Below are 18,246 nucleotides of genomic sequence, written 5' to 3'. Positions count from 1 at the left end.
TATACATAGGAGGGTCGCGGGGGAATCGTGTGACGTGGAGCGCCGTGCTGCCGGGCAGCTTCGGCACCGCGCCACGCCGCCACAGCGCTGTCCCGTGACACCACGGCCCCCCTCCGCGGCGGGAGCGGCGGATGCTGCGGGCGGTGGCGGCCCCGACCGGTGGCCATGGCAACCCCGGCGGGCCGGCTCCCGTGTCGCCATGGCGACCGCGCGGCCGGTGCTCTCGCGAGAGTTGGGGCGGCGCCGGCCGCCGCTGCGCGGAGTATTGTGGGGGCTGTAGTGCGCGGCTCCCGGCGTGCCTCGCGCGGGCCCGTTGCATCAGCGGGCGGCGATGCGGCTGCGAGTGGCGCCGGGCGGCCCCGCCGCGCTGAAGGTGCTGGCGGCTGCCGGGGCCGCCGCTGCCCCGGTGCGGCTCGTCTGGGGTGACCCATTAGGTGAGATGGCTGCCCCGGCGGTGGCTGCTTCCCTCCCCAGCAGGGCCCCCCTAGCACCGGCCTCGGTGATCCGCAGCCCTCGGCGGGGACCGCCGGGCCTGACAGGGCCGCTTCCTCCTGCAGAGCGGCCCCTCGCCTCGCTGAGCCCCCCGTGGGTGCCCGCCCTGGAGCTGGACAGCGGCACCGTCCTCTTCTCCCCCAACGCCATCTGCCAGTGAGTACTGGGGGGTGGGGGCGCGGCCGCGCGGCTCCCAGCTCAACCTCCTTCGAACCCCCCAGGTTCTTCTTCCTCGCGCGCGGGGAGGAGCCCACCGACCTCACCAACCAGTGGCTGGAGTGGGAGGCCACTGAGCTGCAGGTGGGGGCCCCGGGGGTGTGGCAGCTTCCCTAAAGATCCTAAACTGTGGGGATCCTTGGGTGGGCAAGGGTCCAGCCATGGCTCACCTGCAGTGGGGGGGCAATGTGGGGTGCACACCCCAGGCCCTCCCTGGTATCCCCCCTTATCCTTCCCAGTGCCCCCCATTATCCATCTGTGCCTTGACACCCCACCCTGTGCCACCTCATCCTACCTCCTCTCCAGCCTCCTCCCACCATGCTGCCTCCCTGTGCTTCTGCCCCCCCACTGCCCCTGTCCCCCAGCTCACAGTGCCACTGGGGACCCTGGAATCCCTGCCCCTCCCCCTGCCACTGGGCCCAGCCTACCTGACCCTTTCTGTCTCTGTCTGCTCCCAGCCGGCTGCCTCAGCTGCCCTGTATGCTCAGCTGGTGCACGGCAAGAAGGGGCAGGAGACAGTGGAGGCCCTGGGGCAGTTGCTGGACCACATAGAGCAGAACTTGACCAGGAGAGGCACTGCCTACCTTGCGGGGGTGAGTGGGACCGCAAGATGTGGGGTGCCCCGCTCCCTGGGGGAGGCTGCTGGGCCCTTCTTCCTGGAGAGCTGAGCTCACTGCTGCCTGCCCTGAAGCAGAGCCCTGAGCCTGGGTTGTGGCTGCTTCAAGGCCTGTCTGCTTCTGTGGTCTAGGATACCAAGTCAGTGGCTGATGTGGTTGTGTGGGGTGCCTTGTTCCCTGTCCTTCAGGATGAGACCAGCCTGCCAAGTAAGAGTGAAATAGGAGTGCCAAGGGAGAGCATTCCTTGTGTTCCTATGGCTGTAAGAATCATGCTGCTCACTCTATCTTGCCCTGCAAGGTGAGCTGCAAGCGCTAAGGACCTGGTTCCAGAGCATGACACTTTCGGAGGCCTGCAGGAAAGCTGCTGACTCGGTTTTGATGCCCAAAGCACTGCTGGAGTTCAAGTCTTACCTGCAGAAGCATCCTCCACCCTGCCTGGCCACGGAGAAAGCCACCAGCAATGAGCCTGAGGTGCAGCCCTGGCCCAGGGATGGGCCACCGTGGGGCTGGTGGTGACAGGCATGCAGACCCTCACTGGGACCAGTCTTCCCCACAGGAGGAAGATGGTTCTGAGCATGCCCTGACAGAGGAGGAAATCACAGCTGCTGTGGATGCCTGGGCCCGTGGTGTTGCAGCACTGCCCAAACCCTGGCGACCTCAGAAGCCTGTGTGAGTCCCAAGAGGACACTAGGGCTGGCTGTCCCAGACCTGCAAGGGGCCTGGCAAGGGCTCCCAGGCTGATGCCACATTGTTTGCGGGTAGGGTCCCTCTTAGTGCCTGCTCTTACTGTTCCTGTCCATACCAGGCTGCCCGTGGAAGGCATGAGGAATGTCCTGATTACTAGCGCTCTGCCCTACGTGAACAACGTGCCCCACCTCGGCAACATCATTGGCTGTGTGCTCAGTGCTGACACCTTTGCCAGGTGAGACCTGGCTGTGGGAAAGCTGCCTGGGGCCAAGGGATCATTGTGAGGGGCTGTACTGCCCCTAACACCTACATGGGTGTCACAGGCCCTTTCCTGCAGGTACTGCCGCCTGCGGAACTGGAACACGCTGTATGTGTGTGGCACAGATGAATATGGCACCGCCACTGAGACCAAAGCAATGGAAGAGGGGCTGACGCCTCAGGAGATCTGCAACAAGTACAATGCCATCCATGCTGAGATCTACCGCTGGTTTGACATCTCCTTCGATTACTTTGGCCGCACCACCACATCACACCAGACCACGTGAGCAGCTATGTCCCCCAGGGCCTCATATGGAGGGACTGCTGCTCGGGAATGTTGGGAGGAACCTCAGCATGCCTGGCTGAGGGTGCTCTATGGCTCTCCAGGGTTCCCTGGCTTATTGGGGCTGTTCCCCTCCTCTTCGTCTCCTGTCTCAGGATTGCCCAGGATATCTTCCAGCGCCTGCTGGCGCGTGGTTTCCTACTGCAAGACACTGTGGAGCAGCTGCGATGTGAAGACTGCCAGCGGTTCCTGGCTGACCGCTTTGTAGAGGGCATCTGTCCCTTCTGCAATTACGAGGAGGCCCGGGGGGACCAGTGTGATAAATGTGGCAAACTCATAAATGCTGTAGAGCTGAAGGTGGGACAGGATCTCTTTGGGGACCACCCCATCCCAAAACCCACCCATCTTGCTATGCTTAGGACCCCTAGCCTTGTCCTGGGCTCCCTCTAAACCACATTTTTCCTCCTTACAGAATCCACAGTGCAAGCTCTGCAGGGGTATCCCTGTGGTGAAAACCACCCAGCACCTCTTCCTGGACCTACCCAAGGTGAGCTTCATCCCTGGGGGAGTGGGGAGGGCATGGTCACACCCTGGTACCACTGACCACCCCTGTGTGTTCCCCCACAGCTGGAGGAGCGACTGGAGGCCTGGCTGGAGCAGTCCTTCGCCACAGGGGACTGGACAGCCAATGCTCGCTACATCACTCGCTCCTGGATTCGGGATGGCCTCAAACCCCGCTGCATCACTCGTGACCTGAAGTGGGGCACACCTGTGCCTCTTGATGGCTTCCGCGACAAGGTGGGTCCCACCTGGCCCCTCGGTTGCAGCATCTGTTCCCAGGTGCCCTGCCTTGGGGATGCCCTGCTCATGTATCATTCTCCCCTCAGGTTTTTTATGTGTGGTTTGATGCTCCCATTGGCTACTTGTCCATTACAGCCAACTACACTGATCAGTGGGAGAGGTGGTGGAAGAACCCACAGCAGGTAGGAGCCTGGTGCAGCTGCAGGACAGAGGTAGGGACAGAGCTGGGTGCCAGGGTCCCACTGATGTCCTCCCTTGCCTCCCACTACTACCTGTCAGGTTGAGCTCTACAATTTCATGGCCAAGGACAATGTCCCGTTCCACAGCGTCATATTCCCCTCCTCACTCCTGGGTGCTGATGACAACTACACCCTGGTGAACCACCTCATTGCTACAGGTACTGGGGGGTCACCAGGGATTGTGGATCTCCATGCTTCCCCACTTTCCCTCAGTAGGGGCAACGGTCCAGTCTGTTCTGCACAGGCACAAAAGTGCATTTGCCCTCCTGGACTCGAAAGTCCCTTGGAGCTCAGTGTGAGCCCATGAACACTCTAACGGTGTCTCCCTGTATTGTGGGGCTGTTCCCTGCCTGGGAGAGGGCTGGATCCATGCTTGGCTCTATGGTGGGGTCTCTTCTGCCTGCCTCAGAGTACCTGAACTATGAGGATGGGAAGTTTTCCAAGAGCCGGGGTGTGGGAGTGTTTGGGGACATGGCCAAGGACACAGGCATCCCTGCGGACATCTGGCGCTTCTACCTGCTGTACCTGCGGCCCGAAGGGCAGGACAGTGCCTTCTCCTGGAGTGACCTCATGCTCAAGAACAACTCAGAGCTGCTGAACAACCTGGGCAACTTCATCAACAGGTTCTGGGACACCCTGGCATTGAGTGGCAGGGGCTGTCTCTGTCCCCAAGCTGTGCTCATGCCTGCTCTACCTCTGTCCCCAGAGCTGGCATGTTCGTGTGCAAGTTCTTTGGTGGCACTGTCCCCAACATGGTCCTGACACTGGATGACAAGCGGCTTTTGGCCCGTGTCACCCTGGAGCTACGCCAGTACCACCAACTGCTGGAGAAAGTCCGGTGGGTAGCTGAAACCCTAGGACTGGCACAGGGCTGAATTATCATGAGAGTGGGAGGGCAGACACCTGACCTGCAGCAGGCACTCAGCCTCTCTCTATCCCCTACCCAGCATCCGCGATGCCCTGAGATGTATCCTTAGCATCTCTCGCCATGGCAATCAGTACATCCAGGTGAATGAGCCCTGGAAGCGGATAAAGGGTGATGAAAAGGACAGGTAGGGAGGAATGGGGAGGATGGGGGTTGGGTAGGGCTGGTGGCTGCCAGCTATGGATGGTTTTGTGCCCCACAGGCAGCGTGCTGGTACAGTGACTGGTGTTGCAGTGAACATGGCTTCCATGCTGGCCGTCATGTTACAGCCTTATATGCCTAGTGTCAGCCTGGCCATCCAGGAGCAGCTCCGCATCCCCCCAGACTGCTTCATCCTGAGCCACAACTTCACCTGCACCCTGCCTGCTGGGCATTGTGTGGGCACTGTAGGTGCTGGGGAGGGTGGGAGGGGAAGGCAAGCTGTGCCCCTCCCCCAGGCAGTACATGGGTGGGATCAGGGGTATTTGCCCTGCAGGGGTGACCCCTTTTCTTCCTGGCTCCAGGTGAGCCCACTTTTCCAGAAGCTGGAGAATGACCAGGTTGAAGCCCTGCGCAAACGCTTTGGGGGAGGACAGGTAAGTAGGGGCTGCACTGTCCCCACAGCTCCTCTATCTGGAGCACCTCCTAGCCTCTCCGCTTCTGCTTTCTGTCCCTCCTCACTTGCTGTCTCTCCTTTCCCAGACTGAAGATCTTGCTGTAGAGCCCCAGGTAACTTCATAGTGCTGCCTCAGGGTGCTGCAGCAACCTGCCCCTCTCCAGCAGGACAGGGTATGGTACAGAGCTGTAGCCCTGGAGATTGGGACCTATTTCTGTCCTTCCACAGGCCAAACAGACACATCCAGCCCCAGCAACCCTCATGGCACCAGGTGACCCCCAGCTGATCCAGGAGCTGACAGAGAAGGTGGCCAAGCAGGTGAGCAGTGTGGGGCAAGACTGGCTCTGTCTTGCCTTTACTGCCCAAGCCCTTATCAACACCCCTGCCTGCCTCAGGGCAACTATGTTCGGCAGCTGAAGGCCAACAAGGCAGAGAAAGCACAGGTTGACACAGAGGTAGCCACGCTACTGGAGTTGAAGAAGCAGCTGTTACTAGCTGAGGGCAAAAGCCCTGAAGTCCCTTTGTTCAAAGGGAAGCGGAAGAAGTAGCACCTGGTTCCTCTGTGTTGAGGAAGCAGCCCCAGTGCTACCCAAAGACCAGGCCAGGCCGCGCTGGCTGTTGGTTATATGGATGTAATAAAAATGCAAAAACTATACACTTGCATATAGAAGCAGTGCCCTCCCCATGGGGTCAGTCTGTGCCAGTGGGGCAGTGCCCCTCCAGTTCATGGCTGCCACCCAGGTCCACAGGAGCCACAGAGTCCTTGCCCCACTGGCTGCAGGGCAGCACTGGGACCTAAGCCTGGCGGAGGTTCACAATGCGTTCAATGAGGGCTGCCCGTGTGTGCTCCACCTCCATGCTGAGTCGACGAATCTCTTCCCGGAGCTGCTCATTGTGGGCCGTCAGCTCCAGCACCCGCTGCTCGTTGGCCTGTTCCTGGCGCTTGGCCAGCTCCCTGTTTGCCACCCCGCCGCTGCACCTCTTCCTCTTTACCCCACGCCCTGCAGCGGCCCCTGCCTCATCTTCCTTACTGCCCAGCTGGGGTGGGGAGGTCTTGTGGGAGGCTGAGCCTGGTGGTCCCACTGGCTCTGTGCCAGCTGTACTCACTGGCTCCAGCAGCTTCAGCAGGTCAGCAGCCAAGGCAGCATCCAGCTCACAGCCCTCTGGACCACCACCAGCCCCCTCTGTGCCCCACAGCTGAAACAGCTCTACCTGCTGGGAGAGAAGAGGAGCCAGCCTCGAGGTGACAGGTGCCACCTGCCCTGTTCCCCCCCTGCCAGGGGCATTGCTGGCCCCTCACCTGCTCAGCCTCCCAGGGTGGGGAGGGTCCGCTGGGCTCTGCCGCTGCCAGCACCTCCTGTAAGTCCTGGTACCAGGCTTCCAGCTCCCAGCCAGGTCGGGCACTGGTGGATCCTCCCGCAGACAGCCCCTCAGCTGCCATTCCTCCGGGCCAATGCCGCGCTGTGTGGGTGGGGAAAAGAGGGGGCGAGTCGGGCCGGGACCTTCAGCTCCGGGTCTTGCTCCCTGCGGGGGGGGCGGGGGCCGGGCCCAGCAGCCTCAGGGCACCATTCCCCCCCTTACCTGTTCTCAAGTGTGGTGGTCGACAAGAATGCACTTTCTCCTGAGTGCCTGAGGATGGAGAGGAACAGGGTCACACTTTGCCCCCACCACCACCGCGCGGCGAGTGCCGGGTACCCAGCGCCCACTCCGCTCCCGGTGGTGCCACCGGCTCGGGGATGGGAGGCGGGGCAACGTACCGGGACACAGGAGCGTCCCACCAGCCCCGCGCTTGGCGGGGGGAAGGTGTGCACCCCGAGAGCGGCCTGTGGATACCCCGCTTCCCCAGGGACCCAGGCGTCTCTCCCAGGACCGAACGGAACGTCTCCGTCATCGCCTGCCTCTTCCCGGCCGCACTCGGGCCGGCTCCCCAGCGTCCCCCTCACGCACCTTCCTGGGCGGCCCCGGTTCCCCGCGGCTCCGGCCCAAACGTTCTCCCCAGCTCATCCTTGTCCGCATCGTCCCTCGCCGCTCCAGTCTCACTTGCGCGGCCGCCCGCGCCCCTTTTAAGGGTCTCTGCCTGACGCAATGCTCGCGCGGGCCGTAGCCAACGGGAGCCCACCGCGCCGTGACGCACAGGGCGGTGCGAGCCAATGGGAGCGGGCGGGAGGGGTCAGGAGCGCCACCACCCACCCAGCTGGAGCGGCCCCAGAGGGTCGCGTGCCCAGGGGTGAGTCACGCGGGCGGATGATGCAACGGCTGGAAACTGGCCCCGCCCCGCCTTAAAGAGCCCGCAGCGCCGCGGCGAGTTTCACACGGCCCCCGGCCCACCTCAGAGCCCCTGGGCCAGAGCTTCGGTGCGGCCCCGGCGCTTCCCAGAGCATCGCTGGGTCATTCCCAGCGCTCCCCCACGCGAGACGCGCCGGGATCGGCTCCCCCGCCGCTGTGCGCAGGCGCGGGGTTGGTTCTGTCACTGACACGTCTGTTCCTGGCGGGGCCGGGCCGGAGCGGGAACCTGGGACCCAGCAGCGCTGCCGCCGCGCCCAGCGCAGCCCCCGCCGCCACCAACACAGGTGGGTGTGGGCGGGCCGGGACGCCCTGTCCCCTCGCTCCCCCCGCGGGGTGCACAGCCTCTTGCCCGCCGCCCTGGACACGCACCCGCGTGGGCTCCCCAGCCGCGCAGCCCCCCACCCCCTGCCCCACGGGCCACTCTGGCAGTGCCCACCCGCCGGTCGTGCCACCCCGTATGGCTGGTGCCAGGGCTCATCCCCCGCCCCACCGCAGGGGGACACGGAGCCCTCGTCTTGTGCCAGGCCCTTTGCACAACCCTCCCGCAGCACCTGCTCTGGGGGCATGTGACCCCACCAGGATGTGGAAGGCTTGGGGGTGAAAACTCTGAAGGCCACGTCTGCCCTCACAGGGACCTGTCTCACGGCCCCACCCTTTCTGCAGTCCCATGACATTGTCTCTGGGGCCAACGGCAGCCCCAGGAGTTGCCCACCTGCTAACCCCTGCTTTGGCCTCTGCTTGCCCCCATCAGATGTGGTGAACCCCTCCCCCAGGTCACGTGTGGGTGCCTCTCACTGCGGGCACTCAGAGCCAGCACCCTACAGGCAGGTCTAGCGGCTGAGCAGCCCCATCACAGGGGGGCAACTGGAGAAAGCCCATAACTGGCGTGGCCAGAGCCATGGCTGTGCCTGCCAGCCACCACCAGTGCCCCACAGGAAGGCAAAGTCGATTCTTCTGTCAGCAATGCCTTGACCAGACAAAGCATCAAGAACCTGCCAGTGTCCTTAGATGCTGTCCCCAAGGGCAGGGTCTTTTTGGTGTTGCTGCCAGCAAACACCCCCTTCCCTGCCAGCAAACACCCTCTTCCCTGCCAGCAAACACCCCCTTCCCTGCCAGCAGCCTGCTGAGCTTGGCTGCCAAGGCCCAGCTGGGCAGCCCTGCGCCTTCTCCGAGGACTTTACCCCCTTGCTTGCTCCCCCGCAGTGTGCTGCTCTTTCTCATGAGTGAACAAGCCCCGGGCAGGGGGGCCCGATGGCCCCAGCACCCCAAAGGGACGCACCCCCCAGTGACCGGGCAGCCTCTCGCAGCCCTGCTGAGCCTGCCGGGTACTCAGGGCTGCCATGGGGAGGGAGGCCTGAGAGGGTCCAGCCTCCCCCTGGGACCCCTGCCTGCCACCAACAGTTTGCCCTGCCCCGGCACTGGTCTCCTGCCCACTGGCCAGGACTTCAGCGGGCAGCTCCTGGGTGTCTTCGGGCAGCTGGCAGCATCTTCCAAACCTACCTCAGGGACTTCCCTGCAGTCAAAAGCCTTTGGCCATAATGGTGGCCCGGGTATGTGGGGCAGTGCCTGTGGGGCTGGACAGCTAGTGGGGAGCAGGGCTGTGGCAGATGTCTCTCAATCAACCAGGGATGGACCCTGCCCTGGGGTGGCTGCAGCAGTGGTGCTGGGGGTGTTCCTGCCCCCAGGGAGCCCCTTGTTGCTGTGGAGCCAGGGGCGAGGCAGTGGGACTGTGGGCCTGTGCTGCGGATGGTGACACCTGGTAGGATGTGGTCCTGGATCTTAAGGGATGTGGTGGGATGCAGTGGGATGTGGCCATGGACTCATGCTGGGGGTGGTGGGATGTGGCTATGGGTCTTGCAGGATGTGGTGGGACCTGGCCCTGAGTTCATTCTGGTGTTTGATGGGATATGACTATGGGTCTGGCAACCCGGTGGGTTGCATCCATGGGGCTGCAGCGTATGTGGCTGTGGCAGCCCTGTGCTCAGACCCATCCCCTGCAGGTGCTGCAGCTTCTCCAGGTGTCCCCAAAGGTGTCGTGACCCCAGGGATTGGTAGTAATGGGGAGGGAGGTACTGGGGGGTTGTGGGCTGCTCACTGGCCCCTGAAACCGAGCCTGTAGCCTTTGTGGGGCAGGAGCAGGCACTGGCACTGGGAAGGCTCCCTGCCATCAGGCCTCCTCCTGGGCACGCTGCCCTTCTCAGTAGTCACGGGCCAGCACCCACCAGCCTGTGGGGGCGATCCTGAGGGGCCCAGCCTGCTCTCCCTGCTGGTGGCCTCACTGCCCCTGCTGCCCCTTGGCATCTCCCTGCCCACACTGAACTGGCTTCCCTCGCCACAGATCCTGCTGTCCACCCTGCTGCCTCTGCCTCCCGAGCCAGGGGAGAGGGGTCTTGAGGCATCAGCCCCTGACCCTGAGAGCTGCATGGTGCTGCTCAACCAGCCCCTGCTATTCTCTGCGCTGCCTGTCTCACCCTCCACCCCACACTGCTGGCCACCGGGCTGGGCCACCCTGAGCCTGCCCCTGCCGACCCCTGGTGAGAGCAGCCCCTTTGCTCCCTGGGAACAGGGGGGTTACCTCAGGGTAGGGAGGAGAGTCATGGGGGGTTTTATTTGTCCCTTGCAGAGAGGAGTGTGATGAGGGGGAGTTTTCCCCCTAATAAGGGAGGAATGCAATGGGTGAAGCTATTTCCCTCCTCTAGCAGGGAGGATCACAGAATCATGGAGTGTTAGGGATTGGAAGGGACCTCAAAAGATCATCCAGTCCAATCCCCCCTCCGGAGCAGGAACACCTAGGTGAGGTTACACAGGAAGGTGTCCAGGTGGGTTTTGGATGTCTGCAGAGAAGGAGACTCCACAACCTCCCTGGGCAGCCTGGGCCAGGCTCTGGCACCCTCACCATGAAGAAGTTTCTTCTCATATTTAGGTGGAACCTCCTGTGTTCCAGTTTGTACCCACTGCCCCTTGTCTTATCATTGGTTGTCACCGAGAAGAGCCTGGCTCCATCCTCGTGACACTCACCCTTTACATATTTATAAACATTAATGAGGTCACCTCTCAGTCTCCTCTTCTCCAAGCTCAAGAGCCCCAGCTCCCTCAGCCTTTCCTCACACGGGAGATGCTCCACTCCCTTCAGCATCTTCGTGGCTGCGCTGGACTCTCTCCAGCAGTTCCCTGTCCTTCTGGAACTGAGGGGCCCAGAACTGGACACAATATTCCAGATGCGGCCTCACCAGGGCAGAGTAGAGGGGCAGGAGAACCTTTCTCAACCTACTAACCACCCCCCTTCTAATAAACCCCAGGATGCCATTGGCCTTCCTGGCCACAAGGGCACAGTGCTGGCTCATGGTCATGATTGATGGTACCTGGTGGGATTTGTTCACACAGATGTCTGGTATTGGGTGTGTATTTAATCCTGGGGAAGAGGAAGGAGCATATTTGCCCGCAGTGCAGTAGCAGGGGAACATCATCCCCAGGGCACTTGCAGAAGGGATGAGGCTAAGGGAGGGTGTGTGCCCCAGGGAGGAGGCTGGTGGAAGGTATTAGCACCCAGACTGGGGTAGAGGAGAAGTAGCTGCCCCTGGGGATAAAGGTGGGGATATTTATGTGCCCCTGGGGAGGAGAGCTCAGGAGGGTGCTTTCCCCCAGGGCATGGGAAGAGGATGAGGAGGACGGGTTGGTTTTGCCTTGGCAGTGGGGCCTGGGGATGTCTCTGTCTGTCTTGGGTGTGCCGCCAATTTGCCCCTCTTGCCAGCAGTCCAGCCTTGCCAGCCCCTCTGTGGCACCTACCTTAACTGTCCCCACCCTGCCCCGCAACTACTGATTCCCCGTGTGTGGATGGCCAGGCCCCTGACAGCCCCAGCACACACCAGAGCATCTCAACCTGCTAGAGCCCCATCTGGGCAGCTCCTTGCTCAGCACCACGCTGCTGGGTGAGTGGGGCCATGGGACTGGGCATCTTGGGGGCACCCTGGGCATTCGTGGAAGGACTGCTTGGATGAAGGGTGCTGGGTGCTCCGGGGTGCATGGGGGCATGCTGCATGCCAGGGGCCCAGGGTGTACCCCTGGAAGCCAGGTAACAGCCTATCTCTCCCTCGTCCCCCCCAGGCAACCTGCTGGCTCCAGAATCAGCCACTGCTGCCTCCCACACTGCCTTACCTGGGACTATTGCTGGGCTCCCCCCATGACACTGCCAGCCCCCTGGCTGGCCTGCTCCAGAGCCTGCAGGTGGACTGCTGGGGCAGCGGCATGAGGGACCAGGAGGGTTGGAGGGGCCCTGGGATTTTTGGGGGGATGTGGGGGTGGTGGGACCAGGAGCGGTAGTTTGTGAGGGGTATAGGAGGACGCAGGAAAGGATGGTGGGAAGGCTAAGGTTGTTGGAGGGGGTAATGGAGGGACTTGGGGACCGTGTGAAGTCAAGGGGTGTTGGGAGGGTGGGGTGCTTTGGAAGCTTGTATGACATAATGGCCCTGGGGGCGATATGGAGACACAAAGGAATAGAAAAACATGGGAGTGCAGGGAGGGTACACACAGATATGAGCTGGGCAGGAAGGAAGGTATGGGAGTTGTATGGGACAAGGAGGGTTGTGGGGGACACATGGGGGATTTGCTGACCTTCACTGCCCTTTGACAGCTGGGTCCCAGGTTTGGCTCTCCTGAGAAGTCAGTGACACCATTAGGTCCCACTACTGGAGCCTCCCCCAGCCCCTCTGTATCTCCTGGCCTCTGCAAGGGCACCCCAAGTGCCTTAGAGCCCCCTGTGCCCTGTCAGGCTGAGCTAGGAAGCTCCAGACATAGGGGGGGGTGCCCCACCTCACATTTCCCCCCGAAACAGGAACGTCAGCAGGCTGAGGAGCTCAACAGGGAGACACTGTCCCTTTGTGGGCTCCCTGGCATGTAGAGGCCCCAACATGGGGTTGGCTGGGGGTCTGGGGCACTCAGTGCTGCTTCAACAGGCAGGTGGGTGACAGGGGTAAGAAGAGACTTTTTTCCACATCCCCCTTGGCCCTCTGCCCTGCCCGGTGCTGCAACAGCGACATGCTGGCTGCTGAGCAGCAGCTCAGAGTGGAGAAGATCGAGCTACTGGGCCCTACTGGGAGCTATTGAGGAATACTGGATCTTGCTGGGGTGTTACTGGCAGCCCTTGGGTTGGATATAAGGACCCTCTGGGTGCCAGTGGGGATATACTGGAAGGCACTGGGCACAACATTTGGGTGCTATTGTGGATATACTGGGAGCCATTGTGTGTCACTAGGGGGCACTAGGAGTGCTGGGGCGGGGCATACCGTGGGGGAGTAATAGAGATACTGGGACCCACTGAGGACATTGGGGAACCCTGTGGAGGGCAACTGGGAGGGCACTGGGAATAGGTGAAGCCAGAACCATGGGAACTGTAGGGAGGCACTGGTTGGACTGGGAGGCACTGGGGACCCCCGTGCTGATCCCCTTCTCACACAGGGGAGCTCTCTGCATCTGCGCCCATTCTGCTGGGGCCGGAGGAGGAAGGCCAGGTGAGCACAGGGGACATGGGGATCCCTGCCACATCCCCTCAACCCACCTGACCTAGAGGTCTTTGTGGCATCTCCTGGCACAGTGCCCACCTGGAGACACCGCAACAGGACTCAGTGCCAACCCAGGGGCTGGCCCCACCTTAAGTGGGGACAGGGACACCAAGAGGGTAGGAATGGGGGGGAACAAGAGAGGAAGAGAGACTGGGGGAGGGGTGGGGGAGACACAAGTGTCCACCTCCTTCATAACCTGTCACCCAGGTGGACCTGCCTGTGGCTTTGCTCCTGTGGCCTGGGTGCCCTGTCGAGAACCACCAGAGGAAGCTGCTCATGTGACAGTGCCAGGGTCAGGGCCCCAGCACCCACCTGTGGACTGGGGGGGGGGGTCACAGCCCCTCCCACACCGCTGCAGGCCACAGGCACCCTCAGCACATGTTGTCTTGGCTGCAGGCATGTCCCAGTCACCTGGGTCCCCCCAGCAGTGGCAGGGAAGAGGCTTCACTGCAGTGGAGGGTTATTCCAAGCACAGGGCAACAGCCCCGTCCCCATTTGAAACACTTCTGAGTCCATTTTCCACATGGGATGGTTCAACGGTGCCCCTGCCCCGCAGGGAAGCTCCCACGCTGGGAGGACAGGTTGGTACTAGGAGGCACCTGCGGGGGCCCTCCCTGCCACGGGGGGGCCGCTGCCCCCCAGTTACCTCCAGCTGGGTGGTGTTTCAGCACTGGGGCCAGATGCACTCAGGATTAGTCTAGCATGAGGTTCTCACCAAAAATGAGGTTCTTCACTTCCCATCTCCCCCATATCAGCAATATTAATCTGTGCCCCCCAGGCGGGGCGGGGGGGTCTGTGTGCCCCTGCCTTAGGCTGTTCCCACCCACTTGGGTTCATCCGCATCCCTACATACACACACAACCCCGTGCCCCATGGGCAGCAGCAAGGAGACATTCCCCCATGGCTTGCAGGTTTCCAACAGGGCGATTGGATTTAGTGCAATGAGGAGGCTGCTGGGGCCTGTGGGGCTTTATACACCATTCAAAGATACACGCTAAACTTGGTGGATGGGCCCTGCTCCTGCACTAAGGAGATGCCAATGTAGACATGCTTTGATCTGGGCTGTCTATTGATGTAAATTCAGATATGGGGAAGGCACAGAGATCCTGGCTGGGTGGGAATGGAGGGGAGGAGAATTCCTAGGGGCTTCTCGGGCCTGATGGGAACAGGGATTCCTGAGGGTCTCTGGGGGGCTCGCACCTCTGCATCAGCTTTATGCAGGCTTCTGTGTGCACCAACTTGTTTTCCACTGTGGCCAGTATTTTCATTATTCCGTCTGTGATCTGTAGGAGAGTGAGAGGGAAAGGAGGGTGAGCAGGGCAGGGCAGGATGGGGACCCTATCCCATGCACTTCAGTGGGTGCTGGTGGGACCCACCTCCACTATCAGCACTGTGTTCTCCAAGAGCAACAGCTATTACCCGCACGGTGTCCAGGACCTGCTCAAACTGCAAGAACCAATTTCATGGCTGGGAGGGAAGCGAATGTTCAGCAACAGGTGGTGCCAGTTTTACCCCCTAGATGTCAGCTACCACATCATGCCCTGTCCGCAGCAACTCCTCCAGCTTCTCGCTCATGCAGGCGCTCTCTCCTGTGGCAGGCTGTCCAGTTGGGCTGGAGACAGCAGCAAACTGCTGCAGGCAGATCCTACTGTCAGGGTGGCCAGTGGACAGGTTCTTTCCTCCTGTGCTTCCCAGAGGTGAGAAAGAGCAAGGTTAGGAGGAGAGGGGAGAGAGACAAAAATCTTAGGTTTGCCCTATGCGCAGACCACAATCACCCACATCCCTGTGCCTTGGACTGCTGCTGGCATTGCCTGCCAACCCAGTGCAAGGGCTTAGGAGCCATATCGGGGGGGGAGCTGCCAGTGTGGAGGCGAGAGCGGCAGCAGGGTCAGTGGCTGCATGACAAGGGGCAGCAGTGGGCTGGGCACCTTGGCCACTCATCCCAGGGCTCACAATTTCATACTCCCTGGATTTGCAGGCTGGTATCCTGTGTAGCAACGAGAACAACGCACACAGACGCAGACAGAAACGCACAGACAAAGAGTTCTTGTTAGCAGTGAGCGCAGAGCCAGGCAGAGCAGAGCAGAGCTGAGCTATGCTGAGCTGACTTCTATTAACAGTTCTCAATTTATAGGTTTACAGATATGGGCCTGGACCAAGAGGCTAGACGGGATGTTTTTTCCAAAAATGTTATTCCAAACACACCACACTCACGTTGTGACTGTTTTCAGTCACGTTCACATGCATATCTTGTGGGCGGTGTTTGACCCACTCATTTACACGCCCAGGCCCGACATTCACACATCGTATATATGGGAGCAGTTTTCCAGCCCAAGATATCATTCTCACTGATCTGGGCTGTCACTCCTTACACTCATAAAAAACATACTTCTGTATAACCTGTCCAAGGCCCTTTAGCTGGAACCGCACATCCTGCCCTTCCCACATCTCCTCCCTTTTTGTCTTGGAACATTGGGTTCACAGTGAGCGCAGCAAGGACCCTGGCTTTATTCTTCTTTACATTCTGTATCATTCTCTAGATGATTCGGAGGACTACAAGGAAAAATATTACACAAGCACATCCACTTCCCACAAAACCCCATATATGCAGATTGAGGCCTGAAAACCATGGTTTGGGGTCTAACCACTTTATACTATTAGAAAATGTCGTCCATCTTGTCTTGCAGTGTTAATTCTTGCAAATCATGCAATTGTTTTTGCACTGGCTAAATCCTGAACCAGGCCTTGCACGGCCTTAGCTGAAAATGCTTTCTGGAGATGTTGTTTCACTTGATTCCAGTCATAAACACTATAATTCCATTTCAATGGTGTTACACATAAATTCTCTTGAGTATATTCCCAATCACAATGCAGTTTTATTCTGGTAGCCAAAGTGTTCTGTCCATCTCCTATCCGCAACAGGGCTGGTTCACATATATTTATTGCAGAGGTGTGAATAGTTATTGAGTTTTATTCTTCCCCTGAGATGACTGCTCTTCAGTCTCAGCAGAAGTTGTCTTTACAGAAAGAAGTTTGACTCCTTCTTTATCTGTGTCATAGAGGCACTCCAAAGTCAGTTTTAGGTGGACAACAACTTCCAAAACAGACTTTATTCTAGCTGGAAAAGTGTAGCAAATAAACCGACTAGAAACAGGGTTTGTACAATTATTTAGCACTCCGACAACATGAAATACAGGTTCGGATTTCAGTTGAGGAGGTTATTGGGGTGTAACAACATAAGAATAATGAGGATCCACAACGTGCACGTATTCACTCACAAGAAACAAAACCAGAGCCCTCTGACTCCAGGGTACCCACAAGAAATAATCACTTGCCTGGGTTAGGCGAGGGCTCACACTTCCCTGGTTTAGGCAAGGACTCATTCAAGGGTATATCCAGTAAATTACCACTCACCAAACGAGGAGCTGAGGCGCTCTCAATCCCAGGAAGTCTCCTTAGACGGCGTCCCAGTCTAAGGAGAGAGCTCCAGTTCACAGACCCGCAGCTCCGAAAAGACCACTCAAAGGGTGTCTTCAGCAGGAGCCCTGGTTTATAGTCTTCTCAGGTCTGGCAGTGGGCATTACAACATAGTCCAGAAACTTCACAGCTACTCTGGGCACCTCCTTTGTTGAGGACCCTGTCAATTGACTGAGCGTCCCATCCCTCCCGCCCCACCAGCTGGTGGAGGAAAAGTCACCCTGCCCCGGGGCAGGGGAGGATGTGACTGTCAGCACCTTGGTTCCACCCTGGTGTATACTGGGGGCAGGTGCAGTGGGGTACAAAAGGTGCTAAAAAGCCATCAACTGCCCCATTGCTCTTTGGTCTTGGAGACAGTGAATCTGGAACACAGCTGTGATAGAGGAGGGAGGCACAATGTGATTCAAAAAGTTTAAAGTATGTGTTGCATTGTCTAATTGTTCCTGAGGCATCATATTCCCTCTTTATGGTTTTAATATCTGTTTCAGTGTGGAGTGTGCCCATTCAATAATAGCCTGTCCACTGGGAGAATGCGGAATACCTGTGACATGCAAAACACCCCACTGAAATAAAAAATATTGCGTGGATCTGGAAGTGTAGCCACGACTGCTGTCAGTTTTAATCTGTTGTGGTAAAGCCAGACTAGCAAAGTAGCAGGTCCAGTGGCACTGAACATCCTTGCTTTTCTCACTAGTATAAGCAGATGCACCTCCGCCTCCCCAGGTACCCCACCACCACCCCAGGACATTTCCCCCCAGTCTCAACCCCAACATGGTATTTCCAGCCTTCAGAGAAACACCCCTGTCCCCACAAGTCTCCCAGACCCACTCACAGGCTCTTTCCCTGACCCCAGGGTTCCCACACACTCCCCCATCCTGAGGTCCCCCAGTCCCAGTCTCACCCCCAAGACACCCACACACACCCCCTCAGCATGATGGGTACCTGGGGAGAATGGGCAGAGCCAGTGCTGCCACCTCGGGCTCCTGCTGGCCCTTGTCCCCCCAAAGTCTTGCACCACGCTCTCCTCCTGGGGAGGACTCCCCACAGTCAGGGTAGGTCGGGGCTTTCCAAGGATCTCGGGGCCACGCAATCAGCCGGCTGCATGAGCAGATCTGGCCAATGGCTTTTACCGCCTGGCACATCTCCAAGGCAGTCTCTCCTTCCAGGGATGTCAGCAGTGCCCCCAAAGACTTTCCTGTCTCCCTAAGTCTTCGCCTCGCATTTCTTGCGGGGGCCGGAACCAGGGATGCAACTTATCTACTGGAATACTTGGCAAAACTTGTCACAATATCCTAAAATTAACAAAACTTCAGCCACAAAACTCATAATCTTATTACACTTTGATGCTCAGAATAAAGGTAGAAACACAGAGGGGAAAAGAGAGAGAGAAGAGAAGGTATCACCTTGCAGAGATCCAACAATGGTCTCTGCTGTCCTCTGGAGGTGGGTGCACACCAGCGGCCCGAGTGCACAGTCTGAAATATTTTAGTTCCTTTGCATGTCAGATATGGGAGGGTGGTGGTTTTCTTCTTGTCTCCTCCCTCCGCTTGCTTCTCATGGTAATTAGGGTACTCGTGCATTTGTTCCAAAAATGAGTCCGTGGTCCTCTGGGAGTCTCTGGTGGTGGCAATTCCCCGTAGCCGTCGTGACCGCAGTAGTACCCCACTTTTGCACAAGCATGGTTAATGCATTTATGTCCAAGATGTTGCCTTTGTTTTGCAAAGAAGTTGGCCCCAAGGAAAAGGCACCCTTCTGCCTCTGCAGCACTTATCTCTTCCTGCCTGCCAGAGCTGTAAAGCAAGTCATTTGAGG

At 59.2% G+C, this 18,246-nt stretch overlaps 2 protein-coding genes across 6 annotated transcripts; one reads left to right on the top strand and one right to left on the bottom strand.

Moving 5' to 3' along the window:
• Positions 1–309: 309 nt before the first annotated feature.
• Positions 310–5,766, top strand: MARS1 (methionyl-tRNA synthetase 1). Of its 4 annotated transcripts, none has more exons than XM_065654511.1 (22): positions 310–434; positions 558–648; positions 714–792; positions 1,167–1,301; positions 1,457–1,532; positions 1,624–1,796; positions 1,882–1,994; positions 2,131–2,247; positions 2,350–2,553; positions 2,709–2,910; positions 3,026–3,100; positions 3,181–3,351; positions 3,441–3,536; positions 3,634–3,751; positions 4,003–4,216; positions 4,300–4,431; positions 4,541–4,645; positions 4,721–4,904; positions 5,022–5,093; positions 5,200–5,226; positions 5,342–5,431; positions 5,509–5,766. In XM_065654511.1, the coding sequence occupies exons 1-22, from the start codon at positions 332–334 to the stop codon at positions 5,659–5,661; spliced, it is 2,730 nt and encodes a 909-aa protein (XP_065510583.1). In that variant the 5' UTR covers positions 310–331; the 3' UTR covers positions 5,662–5,766. The 4 variants fall into 4 exon arrangements, with proteins under 4 accessions (XP_065510583.1, XP_065510582.1, XP_065510585.1 ...); XM_065654510.1 differs by having other exon boundaries at positions 1,870–1,994; XM_065654513.1 differs by lacking the exon at positions 5,200–5,226.
• Positions 5,697–7,162, bottom strand: DDIT3 (DNA damage inducible transcript 3). 2 transcript variants are annotated; one of them, XM_065654515.1, is made up of 4 exons: positions 7,061–7,162; positions 6,695–6,742; positions 6,414–6,574; positions 5,697–6,325 (listed from the first exon to the last, which is right to left on the bottom strand). In XM_065654515.1, exons 3-4 carry the CDS (start codon positions 6,552–6,554, stop codon positions 5,909–5,911), a joined length of 558 nt encoding a protein of 185 aa, XP_065510587.1. In that variant the 5' UTR covers positions 6,555–6,574; positions 6,695–6,742; positions 7,061–7,162; the 3' UTR covers positions 5,697–5,908. The 2 variants fall into 2 exon arrangements, with proteins under 2 accessions (XP_065510587.1, XP_065510586.1); XM_065654514.1 differs by having other exon boundaries at positions 5,698–6,328.
• Between the last annotated feature and the right edge of the window lie 11,084 nt (positions 7,163–18,246).

The sequence above is a fragment of the Caloenas nicobarica genome, chromosome 33 (genome assembly GCF_036013445.1).
Source record: "Caloenas nicobarica isolate bCalNic1 chromosome 33, bCalNic1.hap1, whole genome shotgun sequence".
Lineage (NCBI taxonomy): Eukaryota > Metazoa > Chordata > Aves > Columbiformes > Columbidae > Caloenas > Caloenas nicobarica.
Note: the sequence above shows the minus strand (reverse complement) of the source record. Positions and strands in the feature narration are given on the sequence as shown.